General features: G+C 40.2%; 6 protein-coding genes and 1 non-coding gene across 12 annotated transcripts; 3 read left to right on the top strand and 4 right to left on the bottom strand.

The window, feature by feature from the left end:
- Positions 1-264: 264 nt before the first annotated feature.
- On the top strand, positions 265-10,228 carry LOC132792221 (uncharacterized). 2 transcript variants are annotated; one of them, XM_060801483.1, is made up of 6 exons: positions 265-778; positions 8,115-8,246; positions 8,311-8,468; positions 8,527-9,169; positions 9,231-9,618; positions 9,685-10,228. In XM_060801483.1, the coding sequence occupies exons 2-6, from the start codon at positions 8,139-8,141 to the stop codon at positions 9,687-9,689; spliced, it is 1,302 nt and encodes a 433-aa protein (XP_060657466.1). In that variant the 5' UTR covers positions 265-778; positions 8,115-8,138; the 3' UTR covers positions 9,690-10,228. The 2 variants fall into 2 exon arrangements, with proteins under 2 accessions (XP_060657466.1, XP_060657465.1); XM_060801482.1 differs by having other exon boundaries at positions 8,110-8,246.
- Positions 10,229-10,788: 560 nt separating this feature from the next.
- LOC132792342 (microcephalin) lies at positions 10,789-18,539 on the top strand. Of its 4 annotated transcripts, none has more exons than XM_060801655.1 (9): positions 10,789-10,974; positions 11,168-11,426; positions 11,482-11,700; positions 11,767-11,959; positions 15,574-15,711; positions 15,767-15,864; positions 15,929-17,306; positions 17,730-17,948; positions 18,013-18,539. In XM_060801655.1, the coding sequence occupies exons 2-9, from the start codon at positions 11,224-11,226 to the stop codon at positions 18,418-18,420; spliced, it is 2,856 nt and encodes a 951-aa protein (XP_060657638.1). In that variant the 5' UTR covers positions 10,789-10,974; positions 11,168-11,223; the 3' UTR covers positions 18,421-18,539. The 4 variants fall into 4 exon arrangements, with proteins under 4 accessions (XP_060657638.1, XP_060657639.1, XP_060657637.1 ...); XM_060801656.1 differs by lacking the exon at positions 10,789-10,974 and adding an exon at positions 10,993-11,114 and having other exon boundaries at positions 11,176-11,426; XM_060801654.1 differs by lacking the exon at positions 10,789-10,974 and adding an exon at positions 11,000-11,114 and having other exon boundaries at positions 15,770-15,864.
- LOC132792344 (zinc transporter ZIP11) lies at positions 12,719-14,990 on the bottom strand. Its single transcript, XM_060801658.1, has one exon. The coding sequence runs from the start codon at positions 14,405-14,407 to the stop codon at positions 13,376-13,378; it is 1,032 nt and encodes a 343-aa protein (XP_060657641.1). The 5' UTR covers positions 14,408-14,990; the 3' UTR covers positions 12,719-13,375.
- Positions 18,540-18,824: 285 nt separating the features above from the next.
- Positions 18,825-22,551, bottom strand: LOC132792343 (elongation factor 1-alpha 1). Its single transcript, XM_060801657.1, has 2 exons — positions 22,407-22,551; positions 18,825-20,793 (listed from the first exon to the last, which is right to left on the bottom strand). The coding sequence occupies exon 2, from the start codon at positions 20,774-20,776 to the stop codon at positions 19,385-19,387; it is 1,392 nt and encodes a 463-aa protein (XP_060657640.1). The 5' UTR covers positions 20,777-20,793; positions 22,407-22,551; the 3' UTR covers positions 18,825-19,384.
- On the bottom strand, positions 21,296-21,370 carry LOC132794575 (small nucleolar RNA snR61/Z1/Z11). The gene has a single exon (XR_009633248.1). It is a non-coding gene; the product is annotated as a small nucleolar RNA snR61/Z1/Z11 (small nucleolar RNA).
- Positions 22,552-23,308: 757 nt separating the features above from the next.
- Positions 23,309-26,159, top strand: LOC132794063 (protein disulfide-isomerase A3). The gene is made up of 5 exons (XM_060804292.1): positions 23,309-23,576; positions 24,342-24,429; positions 24,490-24,842; positions 25,100-25,213; positions 25,267-26,159. The coding sequence occupies exons 1-5, from the start codon at positions 23,428-23,430 to the stop codon at positions 26,030-26,032; spliced, it is 1,470 nt and encodes a 489-aa protein (XP_060660275.1). The 5' UTR covers positions 23,309-23,427; the 3' UTR covers positions 26,033-26,159.
- On the bottom strand, positions 25,521-27,709 carry LOC132794067 (protein cutoff). Of its 2 annotated transcripts, none has more exons than XM_060804296.1 (3): positions 27,140-27,709; positions 26,578-26,971; positions 25,521-26,512 (listed from the first exon to the last, which is right to left on the bottom strand). In XM_060804296.1, exons 1-3 carry the CDS (start codon positions 27,654-27,656, stop codon positions 26,461-26,463), a joined length of 963 nt encoding a protein of 320 aa, XP_060660279.1. In that variant the 5' UTR covers positions 27,657-27,709; the 3' UTR covers positions 25,521-26,460. The 2 variants fall into 2 exon arrangements, with proteins under 2 accessions (XP_060660279.1, XP_060660278.1); XM_060804295.1 differs by having other exon boundaries at positions 26,574-26,971; positions 27,140-27,708.
- Positions 27,710-27,727: the final 18 nt, after the last annotated feature.

Below are 27,727 nucleotides of genomic sequence, written 5' to 3'. Positions count from 1 at the left end.
GATGACAATGGGAAAAATTAATTTTTTGAATTTTTTCGGCAAAGGAATAGCGCACAACCTCGCTGCTGAGCTGTTGGCAATCTTCTGAAAGCCAAGCTCCGAGGCGAGAGACAACTGCAAGCGCCTCGACACGACTTCGGGTAATGTCTTCGGCTCTGCGGCTCGTCTGGCAGCTTTTTTTGGCACTCGTATCGCGTTCGTTTTTGGCCGTCTCAACGTTTGGTAGCTGTTGCTGTCTTTTGGCCTGCCACACCGTTACTTGGCCAGTTGAAATACGCAGCTTGGGGCGAACGGTTCTAGCGCGCGCTTCTTCCAAAGCTCACAGCTAGCAACAGATACTAAAACTACTAACAGAAAGAACACATCGAGCAAAGACACACAGCAGCACGTCGTCAACTGTCGCGTCGTCGTCAACCGTTCTAAACCTCGGAGAGTGTTGTGCAAATAGACAAAAAAAAAAAAACAAATCAAAAAATTAAAACAAACAAAAAAACAAAATTAACGGCTCACGCTAAAGCCCACAATAGATTTAAACCAATCGTAAAGCGAGTTAAACACGAAAGAAACACAAATAAAAACTACAAAAGTATATAGTAATAAATATATACTACGTTGATTGATTGTGGGTGTGAAAGCCAAATAGAATATTGAATCATCCGTACAACTTCAGTGCGTCGTATCATCAACATCGAAGAAAGCATCTTTTAAGGGTGCGTGCTTGGATAATCGACAAGAAAAAAATCACGCATACGCTGCGTCGCATATTGCCAGAGAGACGGTAAGTGAACCAAATTCGAATTAATCATCAATGATGCTGCTGATGCAGCTGCAACCTTGACATTTAGGGGGATATACTACAATTAATTTGTCATTCTTTGTTAATTAAAATCACAGCACGTCCAACTGCTTTTGATTGGCAGCTAAATTGTGCAATAATTTCTGAAAGTGTTTAAGACATTTTTTGTTCACTGTTGTTTTTTGTTGGTTGGTTTGACGCTTTGGCGTTTAATTAGCGTTTTGCTGTGGCTTATAAATAAACATGTCTGGGCTGTGGTTTTATAGTGCATGAGCGCATGTGTGAGTGTTGGATGTGCTAAACGCCAAAGGCCACTTCAACAAATAGCATTAGTTGTTGTTGTTGTTGTTGTTGTTGTTGTTACTCTTGCTGTCCGTGAGTGTGAAATAAAAACTAAAGAGCAACGGCAGCGGCAGCGGCAACTGCTAAGGCATTGTAGGCATGTAAATTACAAAATCAAGTTCGTTGCTTGAGTCTTTTGTTTGCAGTAGGCACAAAAGGTTCTTAAGCATGAAATAGAAACTAAGCCAACGCATTTAATAATCATAATAATGCTAGCTAGCATACCAAGCCATACCATATCATACACACAATGCAAAGTGGATAAAAATTGTTGTGCAGCGATTATTTTTATTGTTGCTTTGCAACCTTCAATGTATGAAAAAAAGCACACACCACAGCAACAGCAACAACAACGAAACCCGTTCGACATGAAGTTGGACTGCGTGTGCTTAATTTACGCCCAGATTAGCATTTACATTAATATAATTTCACATTTTTATTAACAAAATGTCAGAGAGTAAAGCGTATTTATTTTTTCGGTTTGCCTTGACAGAGTTCTGCGTGCGTTAGCCAAGCCAATAAAGTCAAGTCAAGCCAGGCCAGGTAAGATATGCCGGTCGATATAATCTGCAGTTCGACCGCAGAAGCCCCAAAAATGGCCAAAAATAAAGTGAAGAGCACACAAATCAGATGCGTAATACTTGTCCGCTTTTAGAATCATAGTGTCGGTTTTTTTTTGTTACCTGTGACAGATGTTTATCGAAAAGCTCACCGTAGTCTCTCTGGGGTCTTTGGCCTATAGTTTGTTATGAAATTCGCCATCAATTTGGCAGATAAGAAGAAAGCCGACTTTGAATGGGTTCTTTCCACCATACAGACAATCACACAGAATCACAGATTTTGGGGCTTTCGCCAAAAAACTGCATATAGTAGTTATATATAGAATTTGGTTTATCTCACGCTCATTTGCATTCGACCCAATTTGCATGGTCGCGCTTTGTTCAGCTTAGTGAATGGTCATGGATACACAATCTATATACCCTATACTATGTATAGACGATCCCTAATGAATCAAACTTGAAACTAACGCTGGATTAATTTTGCTTCTTTTCAACAAATTTTTATTTGTCTGTTACCAAAAGCGAAACCAGTTCGTTCGTGCCTTAAGTCTTTTGCCCCTGAATTGATGAATTTATTTCTATTATACAATTACTTGCCAGAATTTTACACTAAATTATCAACAACGCAAGTACGCAACTTATATGTTTTTAATGATACAATATGTGGCTAAATAAATGACAGGCCATTTCATATTTAATTAGGAACTCGATTCACAGCTCAATTTCAATTTGAAACTGATATTAATGAACTCCAATTAAGCAGAAATCAGAAAGAAATAAACGAAAAAACTCAACTATTGAAAATGCTCGTATCGCAAAGGCCTTTTGTTGGTTGTCGATACGGGTTGACGTTGTTTTTGTTGCTTTATTATTATTATTATATTAAATTGTATTTATATAGTTGTATATTGTAGTTTCGAGTTTGTTTTTTAATGATACACCGACAGGTTGGACTGTCATCTCGTCTGCTATTGATTGGCAACTGAAAAGGCGTATGCGATCGCTATAATGATGTAATTTCAACTTGTAACTTGAGCAGTACATGCAACAGCATCAATCTGAACAAAGTTTATGAATCATAAAACTGTATAAAAATGGTACGGGTTAATGGAGAAAAATTAACATAGTCAAATTGGCAATTGACTAGCTGACTGAGACTGAGACTGAGACGGAGACTGCACGGTTGAATAAATGAACGATGATGAATGACTAATTGAATTGAGATGCTGTCAAAGTTTGAGCATAACGAGACACATTTAATTAGCAGCCACGTTAAACATGAAATTCATAAAGCAAACATAATCGAAATGTTCGCATTTGCATTGTTCTGCCTGTTGATCATAGATTCTTCATTCTCACTTTTTGTGGCTTTTTATTATTATTATTATTTTGCGGCACTTGTCAAAGCCTAAGAATAGCCAAAAATAAAAACATAACAACCAAGGCCCAAAGCGCGCACGTTCACAAAAATTTTGCAAGTAATTTTGTTGTGCACACACATTGAAACAATGCCTTGGCGGCTGTATAAAAAAATAATCACTCAATAGCAATAACAATAACAATAACATCAACAAATAATAGCAACAACAACAGCAACAACAAAATATATAACAAAAGCGGAAGTTAAAGTCGCCTTCGAAGCCACACGAAAGCGCTGTGTAATTTTTGTCTTTTCTCTTTCGCGCCTTCCTGGCACGAATGCGAATACGAATGCGAATATGAATATTTTTGTGAGAATTCTCAACAGTTGCAAAAGGTAGGCAGGCAGGCAGACGGCCAGACAGCCGATAGAGAAATAACTAAGCGAAAATATTATGAAAGCCGCGCGTCGCGCGCTGCGCTATAAAAACAAAAAAAAATGCAAGTGAAAATTGGAATTTATAATTTCGTGCCATGCAGCGCGGCCGATTTTCAACCGCAAATGAAAAAAAGCACCCGCCGACCCCCGCCATGTGATCCATGGATGCATTTTTGTCGACAGACCTGGCACTTGTCACTGAAGTTGCTATTGCTATTTCTATTGCTTCTGCTGCTGCTGCAGTCGCTACTGATGATGATGTTAGCTGATGATGATGTAATGAGCGACATGCACATCAAGTGACAGAGCAAAAGTTGCGCATACGCCGCATTGTACTTGCGCCGAGTGCAAAACTCACAACAGTCGAACAGGTCGAAAGCCAAGCAATGCAGAGCAGATGGATTGTTGCAGCTTTTGCTTGATCACATCACAAAGAATTGACCTAAAAACCTTTAAAACTAAAACAGAATGCACAACGAAGTGCAAAGACTCTTATAAGAAGAAAACTAAAACGAATTTTATATAACAAAATTAATTGCTAAGCTGCTAAGAGCCAACTGTACAACCCTAATTTGCTTACTTTTAGCCCATAATACCCCAAATATTTCTGCAGCAATCTCTACACTACCAACTACGTTATAAGCATGCAACAATCTGTTACTTCTGCCACATTATTTTGACATATGCACGTGCTGAGCGACCTAAAAATAAAACCAAAACTGTAACTTGGCCATAAACGTACAACACCTATGGCTAAGTATATGGCATAGTACTTGGCTTTTCATGATATTGCGTGCCCCTTTTTTTGTCAGCAGGTACTCGTACTTCAAGTCGTACTGTATGTTATTTCAATTTATGTGCTCAGCTCACATGAAACAAAAAGTGAATAACAAAAGACAAAAATAAAAAAAGACTAGAAAATAAAATGCCAACTCATAAAAATAATGTTAACCACAGTTATTGTTGCTGTAAGTTGTCGTTGTCATTGTTGTTTGTTACAGTTGCGTTGGAAACAACAGCAGCAGCAACAGCAGCAGCGGGAGCAGCAATCACAAGTCACACTGTCACCCCTTGTACCACCTCTTATGATTGTGCAAAACAATACACAATCCATATATATTTGCTGTTTTCATTTGCAGCATTAAAAGAAACAGAATTCATGTTATAAATCTTTAAAAGTAAGTCTTATAATTAATTAAGTCAATTGTTTGACGCGTTACTTTTTTTAATTAGAATGCATCACATAAACACACTTGTTAACAGCGGCGTTTTTTGCAATATTTTTGCATATTGTTCCTAAAATTGATGGCACCCATAAAAACACAAAAAAAACCTAAAAAATAAGACGAAAAATAAAAGTGAGCGCATTGCATAGAATTTTTGTTATATTTCGCGAACAAAGGCAAACTCGTTTTAGTCAAGAGACAAGCCGGAATCACAGCCGGACATGTAAGGCCTTCCCCCTCCCCCCCCTGCTACCCCTTCTCGCCTACAACACATAACGCATGAGGCATAAATGCGCTCACAGTTCAAGTCGTTTAGGTTTCCACTTTCAAGGTTGCAGCACACGCCAAGAACTTGCGCAAAAATAATGAAACAGAACAAACAGAAAGGCAGCAGCTTGTACAATACATTATGCAGTGCATTTGGGTGTGGGTCTGTCGTACGCCCCACTTTGTCCACTTGAGGTTGACAAGTCAGCTCACACACACACACACAGACACACACACGCAGCATGGCAGCGCCAACATTTTGAAAGGCGCACAAAAAAAAACCAAATTGCAACTAGTTTGAGTTAAGAGTTTGTGTCTTTGTTTGTGTGTGTGTGTGTGTGAGTGTGGCACATGCCAAGTGGCCAGCAGTTGCGCAATTTGTGGCATGATTCATAAAAACCAATTAAACAAATAAAACAATGCCACTGTTTTGTGCCATTCCGTGGCCACTCAGCAAGTTTTTCACTTAAGCCGCTTAGTAGCAGCAGACAAAGGCGACTAGCGATAACTAAAAGACTTCCTTCTGCGCAGGAACCGAACGACCTTGGCAGACGTACGCTATAGAGAACGAGCGAAGTCGAGAGCCAGAAGAGTTTTACGCACGCAGAGAACAGTTTCAGAATGCGTTGTGGCTAAAAATAAACATCGAGTTAAAACTAGCCCGTTGCGGCCTTGAAAACGGACCAGCAGCTTACATAATTAATTGCAGCTGAAATTGAGGCTAGGCGGTCACATATACACACATACATACGCTATATAGACTATAGAAATGTATTTAAGCTTGATTGCTGGACTGGCATGCGGAAAATGTGCGCGTGCAAACGAAAGACTTAAGACACGAACTTGACTCTGAGTGCGAATTGCAACGCATTGTGACGCACATCAATCGCAAAGCGACACGACAGCTTCTTAATTAACATTTAATGCAGTTTTAACAGCTCTCTCAGTGCGTAGTTCAAGCAACCTTTTTTTAACTGCCCGCTGATTAATAAAACCCACAAAAAAAAACAAAATATAAACACCGACGTTTAAATATTTACTAGATTTATAGGTACGCACATAGTTTATTATCTTTTTACATATAGTTTTTAACTGTCAGATTATAGCGAAGTATCATAATACGAAGTACAAATAAATCGGCGTTAAGATAAATAAGGTTTTTTGTCTGTGTAATAATTGGTTAATTTTAATGCACTTCCACATGTTGGTAACAACAGCAAGACAACCAAAAGGCCAGCTAGCTAATTAAATTTCATGAATTTATTTGCATGTGTGTGCGTGTGTTGGTGTTGGTATTGGTGTGCCATGTGATCATCGCTAAAAAATCAACAGCACGTTCGGCATACAAAAAAATTTTATATATTAGTTAAAAGCCAAAATGCCAGCAACAACAGCAACAACAAGGTAAAGAACTGTCAGGGAGCGAAAACAGCAAATGGAGAAAAGAACGAAATGTTACGCGTATATATTATACAAGATAATAATAAAGAGACAACAACAATAGCGATACATCAGCTGAGCAACAGAAACTTCAGCATTCTGGCGAACTTAATCACAATACTCTAAAATAGAATATGAAACACTCAAAGATTCCCTATGGGTATTTGGGTATTTTTTAACTCCGCAGAGGAGGTCAAATTTGTGGCCATTAAGCGGAGTTGACTCATGAATGAACATGAACTATATTAACTGGGGGAATTGTGCAGAAGATTGAAACATAGTATCTGACTAATCGAAGCATATAATACCAAAAGTTGTAAGTGAACATGTGTATCTACTCATATGTGGTACAAGGCTAGACTTCCATCAGATTGTGGGTGCGACAACATTAACAGCAAATTAGCAACAAGTTCTGCGTTCTCAAATGTACAGAAACAGAAACATAAAAACCAGTTGGAATTAGAAATTTATCAGGCAGGTAACGGACTTTTGGTGCGTGACATATATCAGTTTTATGGCCAATCTGCCTGCTAATTAAGAGCAACGCCAACGCAAATAGAAAGCCAACAGCCAGCAAAGACTGATGACTTCAATCGAGCTGACCGATTTGACCGCTTAGCACTTAGCATGCTCAGCGACCCCAAAGCCATTAAACGATTCTAAGCTATTAGGAAACGCACTTCACTTCAATTAGATCACGAGTGCAGCTCATTTGGCTTGCAGTGCGTGTTGTGCCCTTAATGTATCACTGGCTGGCTCCCTTGATGTGTGTCATTAGACGACCGATAAGTACCCGAAATGATGCTAAACGCATAGCAATGCCTTTTGGGTCTTGGGTGGGCAATTAACGTTGGCTAGGAAGTATTAAAGTATGGTCTGCATGATTTGGTTCTCAGACTCACTTTCAATGCCCACTCAAGTCGTGTGACATACATACGTTGACGCATTTATTGATAAATCGCATTTGGCTGAGCCAATTGAATGCCAATCACGTGCATGACCGCCACTACACCTGATATGCCAAGTTGGTTTGCTGGTTGGTAGCTGGAATTTTGTCACAAAACGTTGACAATGCGCATAAAAAAATCAGGCTACTTGACTTTGAAACCGTTTTCAACAAAATAAAAACCCAAAAAGAAGTCGAGAAAAACCAAGCAGGCAATTGAAATGCATTGCAAGTCTTGCTGACGAAAAATGCAAAATAAAAAGTTGAACAAATTGTCGCCAAGGCACACGCAATTAGAGGCAGTGACATTGATCATTTCATTATTTCAGCTATACAAACATTTCTATAAACACTAAATACAAAACAAATTCAATTTCAAAATCAAATGACTTGAGCGACAAACTCAGCACAAGCAAAAAAAAAGAAATATATATAAAAAAAAGTTGATGAAGTTCATTGGCTTGCAGATTGATTGGCTGATTGCTTAATAATCTTATACCGGATTAAGATTTTCTCTATAAAACATAATTTGATTCCTTACACGCCAAACAATTTAGTCGTCAGCCACAGTCAACAGTCAATAGTCCACATGCCCCCAGTCCAGATCTAATCATTTCAAATGGCGCTCAAAGAGCCATTCGCACCGCTAGCAACAACGACAAATTAATTGTTGTAATTATATCCATGTGTGTGTTTGTGCTGTCAATAATAATTTGGAAAAACGCTCTTTTCAGAATAGAATACAACGAACACCCACACAAAAATGATTTCGCGCCGCAAGATTATATCGCGTTCCCTGGACAATTTGGACGCCATTGGGCAAGACGAGCAGGAGGAAGATGTTTGGCACGATCGCGAAAAGTTATTCCGCGTAAGTATGACTTCATTTTTAATGCGTTTCTAATTCTAAAGCATTAACTATCTTTTAACATCAGGATCATATCAATGAAGTGCTGACCAAGTGGGAGCAAATCGATGATGAGATTTGGGCCAAAATTATTGTCTTCGAGAAGAACCGACGAGTAGCCAAGGCCTATGCCCGCTCCTCTGTGATAACTATCAATGGTTCCAAGCATGGCTTTGATGGCGTACGGTGAGTGCATAAGAATACTTCATTTTGAATCAATTTATTTATCTTTCTCTCCATCTAGTATTGGTCTTAACGGTTTCGAGAATCCCATGCGTGATGCAGAAACAAAGGTCATCAAGAAGGCTATCGGAGATGGCTTCAAGATCAAAATGGACGACACTGGAAACATTTTCATCAAGCGTTACGGGAAGAGCAGCATTTACGTGAACAACACTTCGTTCGCCAACGAAGAGACTGTGATTGGTGGAGACATTATTCAAATGCCACAGATGTCACTCACAGCCGGCACCTCGTCCAAACTATTTGACATGAAGAAGTTTCAGACGAATATCAATCGTGAATTCGCACGCAACTATCCGGAACGCAGCCGCTTGGAGCGTCAGTGTTTGTCAGCCGTGTCGCTGGTCAAGTCAAATAATAATCTAATCAATACACCATTGTGGATAATGGTTATCAATGTGGTTGCCATGGATATGCTGAAGAATCGCTTGCAAGCGCTGCCCAAGTCGGTGGATTCACTTGGCATGCGAGTGCCACTCACACATTCCAGCGAGGATCCATACTCCACCATTGAGAGCCAAGTGGGTCTCATTTATCCCACTCCGGCTGCATCGGATGATTCGCAAAACTCGAGTAACTCCAGCAAGGGTCGACGCAGTGTCTTTAGTGCAGCTTTCCTCAACGAGAGTCCATATGTTCCCAAGGTTAGTTCTAAGATAAATCCTCTAGGTAGCTGGTTAACATTTTGTTTTTTATTATTTGTAGCCGGACTACGAAGCAGGCGCTTCTTTGGCTCCAATTTATGCAGAAAAGAAACGCCCGAAAAACACGCAACAGCGCAAGAAGCAGGACGATCCCTACTACTGTGGCCTCTTGGCACGCATTCCCAACTTTATCAAGTCATCTAAACAGCCATGCGCCAGTAAGCCCAAAAAGGAGCCGAAAATCTCGCGTAAGATTTCGGCGCAGCATCATCAATTCCTTTTGGCCGCCCAGCAACAACAACAGCAGCAGCAACTGCAACCGCAGGCGCCTATTCCAATAGCCACTTTCCATCACTCATACTTCCCCTATAAGCTCTATCAGCCACAGCACCGACTCTCGCAGTCGCAGTTGTCACTCTGGGATGCGCGTAGTCTAATCAGCGCACATGGTAAGAAGATATTAACCCATCATACAATAACTTTTACTAATCAACTATTTTTTTATTTTCTTGCAGAATGAGTAATACGAGCAGGCCCTAATTTATTCATCGCCTAGCATTACATCTTACAAGTATTTAGTCAAAAGTCAACGTATTACATTTTTCGTCGGTGGAGTGCATTTCGCTCGCTCTTTTGTGATGATTGAATATGCGGAATGCAGCCATTATTATGAGCATACTTTTGGGCGCGTCACTAAAAATACGCATTAACCATAATATTAACCATAATTTACAGCAATTAATGATTAGACATGAGAAGAGATTTAATGATTATGCAATTTGTAATAATTAATTAAAATTTTGCCATAGTTTTTAAATCGTTTAAGACTGAGAACGTCCTAGAGTTGAGTTGTGCACAATAATAAGCGATAATAAGCACATTTTGTTAGCAAAATAAAAGTGTGAGAATTGTCATAAGCAATTGTTTGCTACTTTAGGCAAGTAACATTTATTGTTTTATTTCCTGTAAATACATTTCATATGTAAATAAGTTCGAATATTACACACATGTGAACACTCTGTAAACATTTAAATATTAAAAGAAAATTTCCCAAGCAAACGTGTTTATTATTTTGGGTGTGGAGAATCATCGATGGTGCTATCGATGCTTTGGGACATTTTATAAAATCGATTTATTATAACGTCAGCATTTATTTGCAGTCACGTAGTTTTATAATTTTTTTTATTTTTTAATGATCTTAAATTAAATGAAACATTTTCCTGCTGTAAAACTAATATTAAAAAGTTATTTTATAAATTTAAAAAAATACCGTTCATTACCGATGGAAATATACCATAGTACAAAAAGCCCAATAATTGCCATCTGGTATATTTCGAATTCTAACTTTCATTCCATATCGGTTAATTTTATTTTTTCATAAGAAAAATTGTTGCTTTTTCATATCAATCTGATCAGAACGTGGCAAAAGTCGTAGAACATCATCGCAACGCTTTTTAATATTAATGAAATTAAAAGCAATTAAAATATAGCTACTTTTAATGGAAATTATAAAATATAGTGTAACCAAACAGCTAAAAGCAGTATATTTTTTTACTTTTAAGGGAAATAGTATTTCAAAATTAGTTTTGTGGTCACACTGATGCTAACGCTAGGTAGCCGCCAAGTGATTTTATAAATTGTATTTATAAATCTCAAAATATATCAATAAAATTAAAGCAATATTATTAAATAAAACATAAACAGTTAGTAAACTTACTTTATCATACAATAATAAGCAGAGGCGATACATAGGAAAACAAACGAGTTCCGTTGGCATTCAAAGGCAACGCTCGTTGCTGCATCAGGTTAGCTTTGTTATTTTATTAATTATTACCCAGATATTTTATTTTTATTTAGAAAGCTCAAAATTTAAAGTGATTGTTAAAAATTACCATTGTGTTCGCAAACTGCACACAGCATAACAAAAAAAAAACAATGTCTGAACGTGCGTAATATTATTTTAGATTACAATTCAATTTATATTTTTAATGCATTCAGAGATAAAGGAAAACTTTGTGGACTTGTGCACCTCGCAGTCTTCTGTCCCTGATATAATGTCGACGGCGCAAATCGGAACTGCACCAGCGATTGCACATATGCTAATGACGCCCAAATCCAGGGATGCAAGCAAACCAGTCAGCCCTTCAGAGCATTTACGAAGAATGATGCCCCACCAGGATGCCAATGTTTTACGCATGCAAAGAGATCTCAATAGTCCCAGCGCCTCTTTGCGCATGCGTGCCCTACGTGCCTTAAGGTAAGCCAACAATTTCACGTTACAGGCAAAAGGTATAATAAGATTATCTTAACAGGAGTCCAAATAAAGCATATACCAATTTTGATGTACCACTTGCCGAACAAAGCATTATTACAGCAGACGAACGTAATCCGGTTCCAGAGACAAGTCTATCCGATATCTTAAAGGATGTAATTGTCTACGTTGAAGTACGCACTGGCAACGACAATCGCTCTGAGGGCGTCAAATCCATCATTTCCAAACTGGGCGCCCAAGTGAATGATCGCCTATTGCGGTATGTTGCACATTTTATAAGCGGTTATATTACTTAATTATATGCAATCTATGTACGGTCTGACAGCACTACCACACACGTGGTCTTCAAGGACGGCTTGTTGTCAACATATAAACGTGCTCAGAGCTGGAATATACCCATTGTGTCCATATTGTGGATTGAGGCATGCAAAGTGCAGCGTCGCCTCTGTGAGCCAAAACAGTTTCCCATTAGTAATATCCATATGTATGAATATCCGGAGCTCTACGGTAAATTGACGGTAAGTGATCACCAATTAAATGGGTCACCTAATATCAAATATCTAAACTTTGAATTCTCGCCACTTGGTTGCGTAGTGTACGTTCATTCATTTTTCGATATTTACATAGTACAATTTTACGTTTTAATTGATCCATTCCACTCACTGCTAGTAGCAATTTAATTGGTTTATGAGCGCCATAAAAGAACCCATATAACATAGTACATAGAAGTACTAGAGTACTTGCAAATTGATTAATTGTTTAGTTGACAACATGGCTTTGATAAGAAGCACTGCATTATCAAAAATGAAGAACAAAAAAAACCTAGGCAATGACTCAGATAAGCTTACGGGCTCTTTTCAATTACGTTTACTCGAGCATAGTTCATAAGATTACCTGCATTAGTTTGTATACGAAATTTGCTAGCCATGCACGTTCTACGACTCTTGATATCTTTGAAGTACAGGGTATGGCAACAAAAAGTCGCATGAATACATTCTGTTCTTCGTAGCGCAGTTCTGAGTGCCGTCTGCAAGTTCACGTATTTCATTTCACATCATTTGGGCTTTCAGCCTGACAGATTCTTATCAAGGGACGACAAATGTTATTATTGTTTTTGTTTGGCCAACTTGTGTTATCTAATTCAATTTGCGTGTAACGTTGTCGAGTTGTTGTGTCTTTTGCCTGTTTATCAACACAAACTAGCAGGAATTTGGCAACAGGCATAGCTAAGAGTCGAGAGTAAAAAAAAAGTGCAGTTTCTTATTATATATACAACAGTATATGCATACATTATGTTTTATTACTTAAATATTACGACAGTTTAAAAGACAAAGCTGATCAACGATGACAACTTAAAACCTATTTCACATGCACACGTCTGTTTACCGCCGCTTCACAAGAATACAATTTATACGCTATTATTATTATTCGCATTCATTTACATAACTCGATAGATGGATGTACGTCGACTTTAGGGGCAAGGCAAGACGTTGCGAGGCGGCGGCTGCGTCGTCGTCAGTACATAAAATGTTCAAGTTACTTATAAAAAATACTTGTGTAGGGTTTTGCATTTCGTTTTGGGGCTGGCGTTAAACGCGCTACAGGCAACGTTTTGTGTTTTTCTGAGATTTTAACAAATACATACACATATATGTACATATGTACAAACAGTGAAGTATATATATAAATAGCTATATATAATAAAAGTACTAGACAATTTAAACATACAAAATATCATATAAAGCCTGTTCTGCGGCTGCTTCTGCTATTTACATACAAGAAATGCGCATTAAGTACGTTCGAATTTTCAAATTTACACACTGATGATTTATGAGTCCTCGCTGTTTGCAATAACTATCACACGTAGGAACATTGTTGAGGATTTTCTGGGAGTGTAGGAAATGCAGGTGGAGGTGGAGGTGAAGGAGGCCACATCAGGATAGTGCAACCTCCAGGCACATCATTATCAAGAATCCAGAGACAGTTCCCCATGTCGCAATCGTGCCATTGCCGCTAGCATGTGCCTCGGGCAATATATCATCGGCAACAATGTAAATCATGGCGCCAGCCGCAAACGACAGTGCATAGGGAAGTATGAGATTAGCGAAGGTGACCGCCACAGCTCCTAGAACGCCAAAGATGGGCTCCACCATGCCCGACAATTGTCCATACCAGAACGCACGCAACACACTGAAACCGGCGGCATGTAACGGCAAACTGACCGCTAATCCCTCGGGAAAGTTTTGAATGCCGATGCCAATGGCCAGGTTTCTGGCACTCTCGAATGTCGATGAGTTTGTGGTGCCCACGGCACCAAAACTGACACCCACTGCCAGACCCTCGGGTATATTGTGCACCGTTATGGCCACCACCAGCAACATGATGCGCTTCCATTGTGACAGCGCTTCCTGTGCCCGCTGCTGCTCCAATGCAGCCTCAGCGGTGTACGTGCATTGCTCGACCTCGCTAATGCTGCCCTTCTTGCGGCGTCTTGACTCACCACCGCTATGCTGGACACTCAGGCAATCGGAGAAGCTGTCCAAGCTCTTGGATGTCTGACGTGCCTTCGCGCCGCCGTTCTGCTTGAGTTCATCAATGGCTATATCGGCCTTATCCTTGCTTTGGGTCATTTGTATCATCATATTGGTGCTGTTGAGGCCCAGATACGACATCAGTTTGTCGCAGCCATACACAAAGATTGATCCAAGCAGAAAGCCACCGGCGACAGGTAGAAACGAGTAAATGCCATACAAATTTGAGGTCTCGGCCATTTCAATAGCAGGGCTGAGCAATGACCAGAACGAGGCGGCGATCATGACGCCAGCTGCAAAGCCCAGAGCTGCATCCAATGAGCGTCGCTGGTTGCCGCGCACGAAGATGACCAATGCTGCACCTGCTGCCGTGAGGCCCCAGGTGAGAAGCGTGCCCAATAGGGCTTGTGTCACGGGTCCATAACCAGGTATCATCTTTGCTTTTGCTTTGTTTTGTTTACTTTGGTGCCTGTCTCAGTCTGGTTCTGGCTCTGCTGATATTATAATTGTTCTATAATTGCACCGTCTTTGTAATTTATGTACGTCTTATCGCAATACAATGTCAGTCTGTGTGGGGGGAAAACAAGTTTTCTTAATTATTTTTCCAAGACTGCTCAAGCAGACGATACTTCATCGACGCTGCTCTATGGAAAGTGCCACGTTCTAAGTTCTTTGCACTGATTCTGCTCGTTTAGTTTTTTGTACTTCTGTTGACAATAATAGCAAAACAAACAAAGTTTCACATTTAGTTTTTTGGTTTTGCTATTTTTTGGCTCTCTTAATTTGTTGTTAGCCGGCAGCGAGGGGGCGTAAGAGGGTCACACTTGTTGCTTATCGCTGTATGGCGGATGCGTGCCAATGCATGGAATTGTTTATAGTTCAATGAATTGACTATATACTATCAGAACGCGTAATACTGTTCGTTTAATTGGATTTTTTTCAACAGCCAGAGAATGTTGATTGAGCGCGACGACAAGCATTGAATGAGCCGCAGACTGAAGCTAACGACTGTGTTGAAGCAATTTTTATACGACAACGGGGGTTGCTCTATCTTGCTGCTCAAACAGCGCAAACGCTGAGAGCGAGAGAGACAGACGAGAGCGAAAGATCGAACGAGAGAACAGGGCTGCATACGCAAATGGCGACCAATGTTACCACACCTATTTTTAGAAGAAAAATACAAATATACAAATTAAAGGCGCAATTTATATTCGATTTGAATGTAAATAGTTTCAATACATTTCTTTTGTTTGTTTAAAAAAAAGAAAACATCTGAAATGTAATTTTTGTAAATTTATATTTCGTATATAGAACAGTTAAATCTGGTTTCATCCACTTCTTAAAGAGAGCGAGAGCGAACGAGAGATTCGTGATGTAGATAAAAGTCTCGCCAATATAAACATTTAAAACACCTGCGAACAACGGTGCTGATATCACGTACATAATAAACAAATAAAACAGTGATTTTAGCTAAATGTGACTGACAGAAGCAGTTGCGAAACGAAACGAGCGACAGCAACAGCAGCAGCAATAACAAACGAAGCATTTATCAGTTTACGTTGCGTCTTTATAATCAATCCAATGATAAATCCTTTTTTCAGCGCGCTCGTTATATGCAACCAGACTCGGAACTCAATAAACGACGCAAGCGGCCAGCAACACCAACTGGCTTAAAGGATCAAGAGAAAAGTAAGAAGGCAGCCACGGCAGCAGCAAGAACTCCAACTTCCACGCCCAAGGTAAACTATTGTGCATTGATTTCAATACACTTGTAATCGAATTTTATTTATTTAGCAGAATGACATTACTCGCTTCTTTAAACCTTTGAGCCAAAACAAACATCTTGTGGAAGACGAGGTCACAGAATCGCCAGCTACCAAGCTACTAAACAGGTAAGTAATGAGCGTTGCCTAAAATATATTTAAATGATTACTAATATTTGTTCATCATTCACAGAATCACAAATGGCTTCTTCAACACTCCACAAAGAACGGAATCAAAGGAACCCAATGCCCAGTCAAATGAAGTCGATTTCAATGCCATTGGCGATGTGGCAAGGGAAAATTCAATGGCCCCAAAGAGTTTGAACTTCAGCCAAGAGAAACGAGCTAGCAAACCACGGAGCAGTTCCATTAGTGTGGAACCAGCACACGTTCAAAGACCACAAGTTCGGACTCCTCGTCGCAGCAGCTCCGTGAATACAATTGACATTGCCAGCGACAAAGTGCAATCAGAACCGCGGATGACGCGACGACGCAGCCTAATAGCCAAGTCAACAGTTCACGAAGAGTGTTCCACACCTCCGCCCACATCGGAGCCGGATGAGCCCAGAACGCGTCGTCGCTCGTCTTTGCAGGCAACTGACCTGCAGTCACCGGCAGTGAGTGAGTCGAGGATAACGCGCCGTCGTAGCTTAACCCACATTTCGACGACAGTAGAGCCTAACACACCAAAGGTGCTGAAGAAGCCATCGTTTCAATCGATCGCCGAAGAGACGTTGGTCGAGCAACCAAATGAAAACAAAACCAATCATGTTGAACAATCGATGGACATTACTCCGACATTTGCTCACGTTATATCAAAAGTAAAGGGACGCCGTACAATGTATGTAAGCGAACACATGGAAATCAGTGAGATGAACAACGAGAATGTTAATCCTTATTTGGGATCAAAAAGTTCGAGTAGCATGCTGGTAGACACAACGCCACAAACGTCAAAAGAGAGCTTCGTAACCACCAAAACGTCGCCAGACAGCTCCGAAACACCAGTGCCAATCTTCAGCTCAACTCGTTTGCCAGGTAGCTCCAGCTCGAGTTCTATCGCAAATCGACGTCGAACGATCTTTAGCGTAGATATGGAGTTGATAAACGATCGTATTAATCACATTAATACCACATCAAAGCGGCGATCTCTGGCCTTGGTCCCTGACATGGAGAACGACGAGCCTCGCCCTTTGGTGCCACTGCAGGCGGTGGCTGTTGATGCAATTAGTGCTGCTGACAAGCAGATGGAAAAGGCTGAACCAAAAATGCGAAAACTTTTTACACCTAATGAAGAGGTGATTGTCACACCTCCGAAATCAAGCAAGAAAGGACGTCGCAGTTCAATTGGAAGCACATCTTCAAGTGGCACCCTGAAACGCCGACGAACTTTGGCAACGCCTAAACCGACGGCTGCAGTTGGACCCAATGTACAAAAGGAAGGCGATGTTAATAGCGCTGAAAGCACAACTCCGATAGTTATGCGCAGAAGATCTTCGCTAAAAAAACAGGCTATATTGCATACTTTAGTGCACACCAACATGCATAAGGATCAGGTGCAGGTCATCCACAAGGTTGGTAACACATCGACCGAACGTTAGATAATTTTGATTCTTTTATGCAGGACGTTTAGATCCGTACATCTTTTATACTCTTTATTCTGTAGTTATGTAGTTATACACGTTAATGCAATGTTTTTAATTGTGAATTAATTAGAGGAAGAGCATATCCCTCATCCATTTGTAATCACATAATCGAAAGTAGTATTAGTTTTTCAAAGTTGTATTTTCAAATTCAATAAGTATTGATTAAACATTATTAGTTGACACGCAGTTCTTGTTAATTGGCATACTTTTATACACTTACACAAATAAACCACATATAAATATTGCAAAAAAACAAAAAGTTCAATCGCATTAATTTATCCTTGCTTGTTGTACATCGTCTGCCCGTTCCCCCATTGCCAATTGACCTTCTGTTTCAACACGCAATCTCAGGCCATACGTAAATTACGTGGAATGCGCCTGGATCCTACAGTCACCAAGAATACCACTCACCTGGTTAGCCTGGAGCCTCGCCGCACTCTTAATCTTTTGCGTGGCTTGATGCGTGGCGTTTGGATTGTGAACTACAAATGGATTCTGGATTCGATGCGTGCAGGCAAATGGCTAAACGAGGAGAAATATGAACTCACTTCATTCTCACGTGCCATTGAGGTGAGTCGTACATCCGAGTAATCAAATCTCATTCCGTTTATCATCAAATATTTTCATTTGACAGATTTGTCGCACGGAGCGTCAAGCGTTTGGCATATCCTATAAGTGTGAACTTTTCCGTTATATGGAAACCTTTTACGTTTCATCTCTCTGCCGACCTATAACCTTCAATAACATCAAGGAGCTGCTGTTCCTAGGAGGCGCTAAGATAACTGAGAATCGCTATAAGGCCAAGTTCATCGTTGGCGATAAGCGACGCGCCGAAGATGATCGCATTTACCTAACTCCCGCTTGGGTTTTGGACAGCATAACGGCTATGCAAATTCAAAAGTTTAGTAAATATTTGATGAAGAGCGCTATAGTCACCCCCTACGGCATTCGCTACGAGGATCCGCGTGAGGAACCCGAGAGACCGAATAGAAAGAACCTGAAAGTCTGCTATAAAGACCCGGCATTGGTGATCAACAAATAAACTTTGGTTGAGTTTCAATTTGGGTTGGTTTGAATTTTTTCCAAATTTTAATTGTATTATATATATTATCGTTTAAATATTGTGAACCCAAGACGAAGATTAAACACACATTGAATTAATCCATTTAGCAATCGTTCGCTTTATTTGAAATATCGTTTGCATTTTACTTTGCAAGTAAATGAGGTAAATTGAGTTGTATTGTTTGCATTTTCCTTGTACTGTTTGTTGTAGGTTTGTACTTTTAACAGTTCCCATTTAGGGCTAATGAATCGAGCGTCTAATGATACTATTTAGGGAATAAATCGCTGCAGGTTGATGGAAAATTGAAATCATAATCAAAATTGACGCTGTAAATAAAAAGATGGCAACCTAAAAAGTGCTGAAAATGCGTGAAAACGAATAAATACAAAATGATGCGGTTTTATTTCTTGTAAATAAAGTTATTTATCTTTTTGTTTCTTCTAGTGTTTTTGTTTCAAATTATAGTGTACAAAGTAGTTGGTGCAAAAGTAAGATAAGATATAAAATCAAAATTTTAATTTATACGAATGAATACATAAATGCTTATACGCCTGCGCTACTGCTACGCAATTATACGAACTAAATATAATATTACAATGAAATCCATTCATTATAATATTATACATGTAGGTAAACTTAAGATTGAGGGGGGGTTAGTTTGATTAAAGTCTTCCGTCTTCTCTTTCTGCTTGGTCGGCTGCTCTCCTCTCCACTCAATCGCTTAGGCAGCTTCGATGGCGTCAAACATTCGTATCCGACGAAATTCTTTGCGATGGAAAAAATTAAACTTTTGCTTTTGCTGGAACATCATCTTATCGTTCATCTTGCCCAGGACAGGTGTTTGTGTTCTACTCTTTTGCTTACTGTTGTTGCTGAGTGTTGGTGGCTGCTGTATCATATTGTTTGCGTTGATGTTGTTGTTAATGGTATCGAAGGAAACCAGCTACTTCTTGCCCTTGGTGGCCTTCTCGGCGGCCTTGGTGACCTTGCCACCGGAAGCATCCTTGAAGTTAACAGCCTTAATGACACCGACAGCGACGGTCTGTCTCATGTCACGGACAGCGAAACGACCCAGAGGAGGGAACTCCTGGAAGGACTCAACGCACAGAGGCTTGGAGGGCACCAAGTTGACGATGGCAGCGTCACCAGACTTGATGAACTTGGGGTTCTCCTCGGTGGTCTTGCCGGAACGACGGTCGACCTTCTCCTTGATCTCAGCGAACTTGCAAGCAATGTGAGCGGTGTGGCAATCCAACACTGGAGTGTAACCGTTGGCGATCTGGCCAGGGTGGTTCAGCACGATGACCTGAGCGGTGAAGTCAGCAGCACCCTTGGGTGGGCTGGCCTTGGAGTCACCGGCAACGTAGCCACGACGCAATTCCTTGACGGACACGTTCTTAACGTTGAAACCAACGTTGTCTCCGGGAACAGCCTCAGTGAGGGCTTCGTGGTGCATCTCCACGGACTTAACCTCAGTGGTGATGTTAGCTGGGGCGAAGACGACAACGCAGCCGGGCTTCAGGACACCAGTCTCCACACGACCGACGGGTACTGTTCCGATACCACCAATTTTGTAGACATCCTGCAGGGGCAGACGCAGAGGCTTCTCAGTGGGACGGCTGGGTGGCAGAATGGCATCGAGAGCATCGATCAGGGTCTTGCCATCAGCGTTACCCTCCTTGCGCTCTACCTTCCATCCCTTGAACCAGTTCATGTTGGTCGATGGTTCCAACATGTTGTCGCCGTGCCATCCGGAAATGGGCACGAAAGCAACGGCAGCTGGGTTGTAGCCGATCTTCTTGATGTATGAAGACACTTCCTTCTTGATTTCCTCATAACGGGCCTCGCTGTATGGTGGCTCAGAAGAGTCCATCTTGTTGACACCAACGATCAACTGCTTGACACCCAGGGTGAAGGCAAGCAGAGCGTGCTCGCGGGTCTGGCCGTTCTTGGAGATACCGGCCTCGAATTCACCAGTACCAGCAGCAACAATCAAGACGGCACAATCAGCCTGGGAGGTACCAGTGATCATGTTCTTGATGAAATCTCTGTGGCCGGGAGCATCGATGATGGTCACGTAGTACTTGGCAGTCTCGAACTTCCACAGAGCGATATCAATGGTGATACCACGCTCACGCTCGGCCTTCAATTTATCCAAAACCCATGCGTACTTGAAGGAGCCCTTGCCCATTTCCTGAGCTTCCTTCTCGAACTTCTCAATGGTACGCTTGTCGATACCACCGCACTTGTAGATCAAGTGACCGGTGGTGGTGGACTTGCCGGAATCGACGTGTCCAATCACGACGATGTTGATGTGAATCTTTTCCTTGCCCATGTTGGTTTATAGGATAGCTATAAGTGGTTGATGTTGTTGGTTGTTGTTGTGGGATGTATTGAGTACAACGTGCATCAGGTGTGTATTGGTTTGTGTGTAATTGGGTTCACACAGGTACAAATCGCAATTTAGGGAGAAACAGATGGGTAAACAAAATTTGTTAGCAAAAAAATAATTATTTGGGCAAACATTAGTAGTCAGAGCGGGGGATTGTCTTAAAATGACACAAAATTCCTTCATATTTGAAAATGTTTGATTTATTACATTTGTTTGCGTGCCCAGCAGGTCAACCTAACCTCAAATCAAAACGTGTTTGCGTCCGCATTTTAAGCATTTTGCTGTTGTGGAACGTTCGCTCCGTTGAGGTTAGGTTTATCTGCAGCCGCCGCATGTCTTGGTGGTGGATGTGTGTAACAAAGGCACAAACGAAACTGGTTACAAAAAGAAACGTGCAAAGAGCAAAAAATTTAAAATTTACAATTTGACAAAAATAATAACTAGCGTTTGATGCTCGATTTTCTTTCAGTGATTTTGGTATTTTTGCTTTCGTCAAAATTCTTCAGTAGCAGAACTGAATAAATATCATCATGGAAAATCGAGTTCATTAAATTACAAAAAAATTAAATGCGTGTATGTATGCTCACATACACACCTACTTGAATACATTCGTGCAGGGAAATTTCCAGCAAATTTAATCTAAGCATGTGGCATTTGTGTGTGTGACGCTGTTGCCGGCCGCTTTACTAATCAAGAGTGTGAGCGAGAGAGCGAACTAAAATGGCGACTGCACACAATGATTCGAACAAAGGCAGATATACGATCAAGCTAGTAATGGCTGGTAGAGCGAGAGGCAACGATCAAGAAATAAAGTGCAGTCCAAGCCGGCCATTTTGAATCACATTTACTTGTACTTGCAATAGATAGTGAATTTCACATTAATCGAAATTATAAAACTTGGAAATGTCACACAAAGTCGTACGAAATTATTTCGTCTACACAAAGAGAAAAGTTAATCGACTTTTTGTTGCTGCAAGTATTCAGTCACACCATTGCGTCGCCATCTTGAAATTCTATGCCATATGTATAGAGAAAGCGGCCGGAAATTTTGCGCATGCAAAAAAAACCACGTTTTCAGCACATGTGCAAAAATTTATATTTTGCTGCATTTGTTGATAGAACTAATTGTTTCATGAATTAAAACATATTATACCGAAACAATATGGATTTGAAATCCAATTAGCATCACTAATAGACAAATACCCGGTGATGACTCGAGTAAGTGGGCGTGGCGTCAACGGTAATTACACCATATTGCTATTGCAGATTGCAATATGAATCATTTAGACAATTAAATATTATTAGCAACATTTTATGGTACAATCTGTATGTGCTGCTTGCCACGTGTTTGTGTCGCTTCGTCACCTTTCACTTTGCGCTTTCTTATAGGTTATTTCAGTGACGCACACACACATATTTCCACATGTTAAAAATATGCAAAATGTAAAGTCCAACTGCATATTTGTTTATAAACTTATCATTAAATGCACTGCGAATTTCCATTGCACTTGTACTTCCATGTTTTTTAAATATACACAAAAAATTTTATTTTTCACTTGGTACTAAAACTTACTCTCGAATAAATTGAATGAGAAATCACAAAGTCTATGCTAACACGGCGACAGACTTGAACAAAGTGAACGAGTGTTCGGCAAGACAGGAAACTTGTAGCCTCGTTACTGCAAGCGTGGCGTTCAGTGTGTTGAAGTTGAATTTCACAATATACTAACGTTGACAAATATACCAAATTATACTACATCATAATTTATATTTGATTACACTACATTAACAGTACTATATTTTTTATAATATACGTGTATAAATATGTCATTCCCTTCACCGATTTTTATTCCATGGTTTTTGTAATAAAAATATTAACCGATTTTAATTTATTAGCTGATCGAGTTATATATCAGAGCTGCTTTTTAAATATCGAATATGTCTATTTCCACCATCATCAGTGTGACCATGTGTCTGCGCAAAAAGGCAGGGCAAGCAGTTCAAAATGAGGAGTAAATAATGTTAACGAGAAGGCATCGACGATATTTTATAGCAAGTCGATGGGTTTTCCAAATTGAAAGAAAAAATTTGTTTTCCAAAAACAGAGAAACATAAAAAAATAACAAACTTAATTTTTATGCTGCCCCTATATATGTATTTATGTATTTTATAAGTTTCAAATATATATGATATAATCCAAAATTAACGCATCTATCTATAATTTATTGTCATTTTTATATTTTTTTTATTATTTTTATTTGCGTGTGTATTGCGCAGTAATTAAAACAACAAACAAAACAATTTTTATTGAAACCCCAATTATTTGATGTAAATTTGATTTTTTTTTTATTCATTTTCCTTTTATTTTTATGTTTGGCTTTTTTAATCTATTGCACTTTTCTGTTAAAACCTGGCAACACTGACTAGCAGCAGTGTTATAAAATGTCAATGACGTGGCTATTAATGTGAAGAATTCAATTGTAGTAACGCAGTTGACCGGCCTAGACGGAAAAAATTAAGCAGGCGGTGTTTAGACAGTATTCATACTTAATATAATTTATATTAACGCGAGTTGTTTAATAAAATCGAACAAAATGTGGCGCTCAGTTGCTACAGTATTTATTGTTGGCTTAATTGCAATTGCAAATGCCGGTGAACAGGATGTGCTGGAACTCGGTGATGACAATTTTGTGTCGACTCTGAAGCAGCATGAAACAACATTGGTTATGTTCTATGCACCATGGTAAGTGTTTGGGTGGGGGTCGAAGGGTGGGTGTGGCATGATTTGGCGTGAAATTGCATTTGCGAATTACCAATCGCATTAAGCGCTCTCATTGTTGAGTGTATATCAATGTACTTGTGGCGATTTTAATCGAATCAAATGTACACGTCAGCGATGGCGTGTGAAAAAACGGCGTACCGGGATTAACATTGCAAGAGACAGCCATTTTAGTGGGTGAATGTGTGCACACTTATATACAAGTGGATGTATGGAAATGTGTGTGTAAATATATTTCTATGTAAAAATGTAAGCTTTTGTCTAGGTGTGTGTGAGCTGATAGTAGAGAATGCTGTAAACTTGTCTGCAATGAATTTCTTTATAGCTGTATGTGTGGAAACGTATGTTCGTGCTACGTTTTCATGTGTGCGTAGACAAAGAGTAAAGCGATTAAAAGTTTCTTGGCACAAAATGCCGGCCGGCAAAGCAAGTTCTCTATCTAAATTTTGAAAGTATGTTTCTTGTCTAATTGAGCCTTTTTGGATTGGGAATGGGGGAAGGGAAGGCAGACGTTATCAGCTACAACATAAGCACAGAACAAGCGTTTTTAATTGCGCCGCATTTCGTTTAGATTGCGATAAGGCAAAACATTAACATTAAAACTATGACCTGATAAGGACCGCGAACTCTTGAGGAAGTTGTAAGCGTCTTGATAAAAAAAAAACAAAATTACTCACATTTTTTAGAACATTTGTGACGTGTCTTTATTTTACTTTCCTTTTTTTATAGGTGCGGCCATTGCAAACGCTTGAAGCCCGAATATGCCAAGGCAGCTGAGCTGGTAAAGGATGACGATCCTCCAATCAAATTGGCCAAGGTAAGCTAAACATCCACATAAAGAGAAAAGCTTTTATTAAGCTTCTTTCCAATCTTACAGGTCGACTGTACCGAGGCTGGCAAGGATACGTGCAGCAAGTTCTCGGTGAACGGTTATCCAACACTGAAGATCTTCCGCCAGGATGAGGTGTCACAGGACTACAATGGACCACGTGAGGCTAATGGCATAGTCAAGTATATGCGCGCTCAGGTTGGACCAGCTTCGAAGCAGGTTCGCAGCGTGGAGGAACTTGCCAAGTTCCTGGACACCAAAGATACTACAATCTTTGGCTACTTCAGCGATGTGGACTCAAAGCTGGCTAAAACTTTCCTGAAATTCGCCGACAAGAATCGCGAGAAGTATCGCTTTGGCCACAGCGAGGACAAGGATGTTCTTAAGCAGCAGGGCGAAACGTAAGTGAGGGAGCGAAGAATGGGAACAAACAAGATGGGGATTACATTTATACATCTACCGTGCCATTCATATATTTTTTAATTAATAATAAATAGTTGCTCATTTTCCATTTTGTAAGATCAACATCTTCATTTTCCATTTCATTGCGAGCGTGTGTTTAATTGGTAGATGTTAATTCTCATCTAGTCTAGTCGTTAAGATATGTTTACCCAACATTTAATAACATAAAACTTGCCTTGTTATTTTCTCCACACAGCGATAAGATTGTGCTCATCCGCGCCCCACATCTGAGCAATAAATTTGAGGCCTCTACCATCAAGTTTGAGGGCAGCTCCGAGTCTGATCTAACCACATTTATCAAGGAGAACTTGTAAGTGTGGTAATAATAATATCTCAGCAGTTGGCTAACAATTTATTTTATAGCCATGGCTTGGTTGGTCACCGCACCCAGGACACATCCAAAGATTTCCAGAATCCATTGATCACCGCTTACTACAGCGTCGATTATCAAAAGAACCCCAAGGGCACCAACTACTGGCGTAACCGAGTGCTTAAGGTGGCCAAGGAGTTCGTCGGCCAGCTGACATTCGCTATCAGCTCGAAGGATGACTTCCAGCATGAATTGAATGAGTTCGGCTATGACTTTGTCGGTGATAAGCCCGTCATTTTGGCCCGCGATGCCAAGAATCTCAAGTATGCCCTCAAGGAAGAGTTCTCCGTGGACAATCTGAACGATTTCGTTGAGAAGCTGCTGGCCAACGAATTGGAGCCATACATTAAGAGCGAACCCGTGCCCGAGTCCAATGATGCACCTGTCAAGATTGCCGTCGCCAAGAACTTCGATGAGGTTGTCATCAACAACGGCAAGGATACGCTGGTCGAGTTCTATGCCCCATGGTGCGGTCACTGCAAGAAATTGACTCCCATTTACGATGAGTTGGCCGAGAAGCTGCAGGACGAAGATGTTGCCATTGTGAAGATGGATGCCACGGCCAACGATGTGCCACCAGAGTTCAATGTGCGCGGCTTCCCAACGCTCTTCTGGCTGCCCAAGGATTCAAAGAACAAGCCTGTTAGCTACAATGGCGGTCGCGAACTTGATGATTTCATCAAGTACATTGCCAAGGAGGCGACCACAGAACTGAAGGGCTTCGATCGCAGCGCCAAGCCCAAGAAGACCGAGCTGTAAGCCAACAACACACAGCTGTGTCTGCGTCTAAATTTAGTATGTAACTAAGTAGCATTTCCATATTTTTGTAAAATCGAATGCATTCTCAGAAACAAAAAACAAAAAATTAAACAAAATGTAAACAAAACTTGTATTAAATTATTTAATAGTGTGATTACATAAATTTCAATTACTGCTGTCAATAAACTTAAACATAACTCTCCTCACTTATCAATAGACACAAATGTTCAACTTTATACTGAATATTAAAAAGGCATGCTACTACTGCCGTTCAGCTTAAACTTTTTTGTATACCAATCGGGTATGAATGTATGCTCATTACGTTCCGCCTCAACCCTGTAGGTGATCCCTTCTCCCTTTGGGTCGTATTCCACCATATAAACGGCATTAGGGCTGTCCACGGGAGCCATTAGCTTTTTTGATGTCCATCAAGAAACGTGACATGAAATTGGCACAAGCGTACGCCGACCAGTGTTTCTTCTGCACATAATAAAAGAGAGTTAATTTGCTGCCGCCATAAAAGACTCCTCAGGTGACTTACGCACTCCAGATGAAGATCACGCGCCACCAAGTCATGAAACCGTTTCACAATCAAATCTTTATTATGTTGGGCAACGTGTATTGTTTTGATGCCAGTCAAGAAGCATTCCGCCCACCACAAAATCATCTCATTTGTATAGTGTGCTGCCCATTCAGGACCACTCATTGTATCCTGTCGCAGACGCAGATCCACAAACGTTGTGGGTTGACCAATACTGTCAGTATTAGTTAAAGAACAATTCTTTAGTTTTCCATTAAGTGCGTAATTATTAGTGTTCTCGGCGATGACAGGAGCATCAAATAAGAGATGCGAGTCACCAAAAGTCGTCTTAAATACACCATAGAGTTGACCATTTTCCGTTCTCTGTTCATAATCTTCAATTCGATTCAAATCTTCAACTGCAATGCGGGTAAGATCAGTTAATATATAAAACAAATAAGCAGGTTGCAGTTATTTTTGGACTGAAAAGCATTCTGTACTATTCATTGGATTCGAGCTCGGATTTTAGTTATTAATTTGGAATTGGAGGGTGATATACAAATTTGGTCTAATGATGTTTTAGTTACCTCTTGATACCAGACAGTGTTGTTGCAACTTTTTCAGCAAAGAGTTTTTGTATAATATATGAATGCGTCTATTGTCCAATTTTTCGACGACGTCCTCGTCTGGTACCAGACACATATATATGGTATTGCGATATTTACTGACCGCAATGGACCATTTCTTTTTTCGATCGTAAGGAGTGCACAAGAGCAGGACTAAGACATCGCGACTGCAGACAAATTCGGTTTTCCTAATCATTTGGCGCCTTTCTTGTGTGGATGTCAGGAATAGGAGCAGCGTATCCAAATAACTTCGATTTGCAACATCTTCGTCCTGAAGTAAATTCTCGTTGGCTCCTAGGGCGAAGGGACACGTGACTAAAGGTTGAAAGAATCGCATACGTTTGTTGCAATTCTCAAATACTCCCTCGGGCGACACACTGTATACACCGACATTTATTGGTTCTTTCACAACGGGAAATGTGTCTTCATCATTGGGCATGCGTAGTTTAACTTCTAATAGTTTATAATTGGAATACATATATTTTTTTTTATACAGCCTCTGCTGCAGCTGGTTGATTTTGAATGAACCGTTATAATCTTCTTCTTCCC

This window comes from Drosophila nasuta, chromosome 3, assembly GCF_023558535.2.
Source record: "Drosophila nasuta strain 15112-1781.00 chromosome 3, ASM2355853v1, whole genome shotgun sequence".
NCBI classification, from domain to species: Eukaryota; Metazoa; Arthropoda; class Insecta; order Diptera; family Drosophilidae; genus Drosophila; species Drosophila nasuta.
This window is presented reverse-complemented; position numbering and strand designations above follow the sequence as displayed.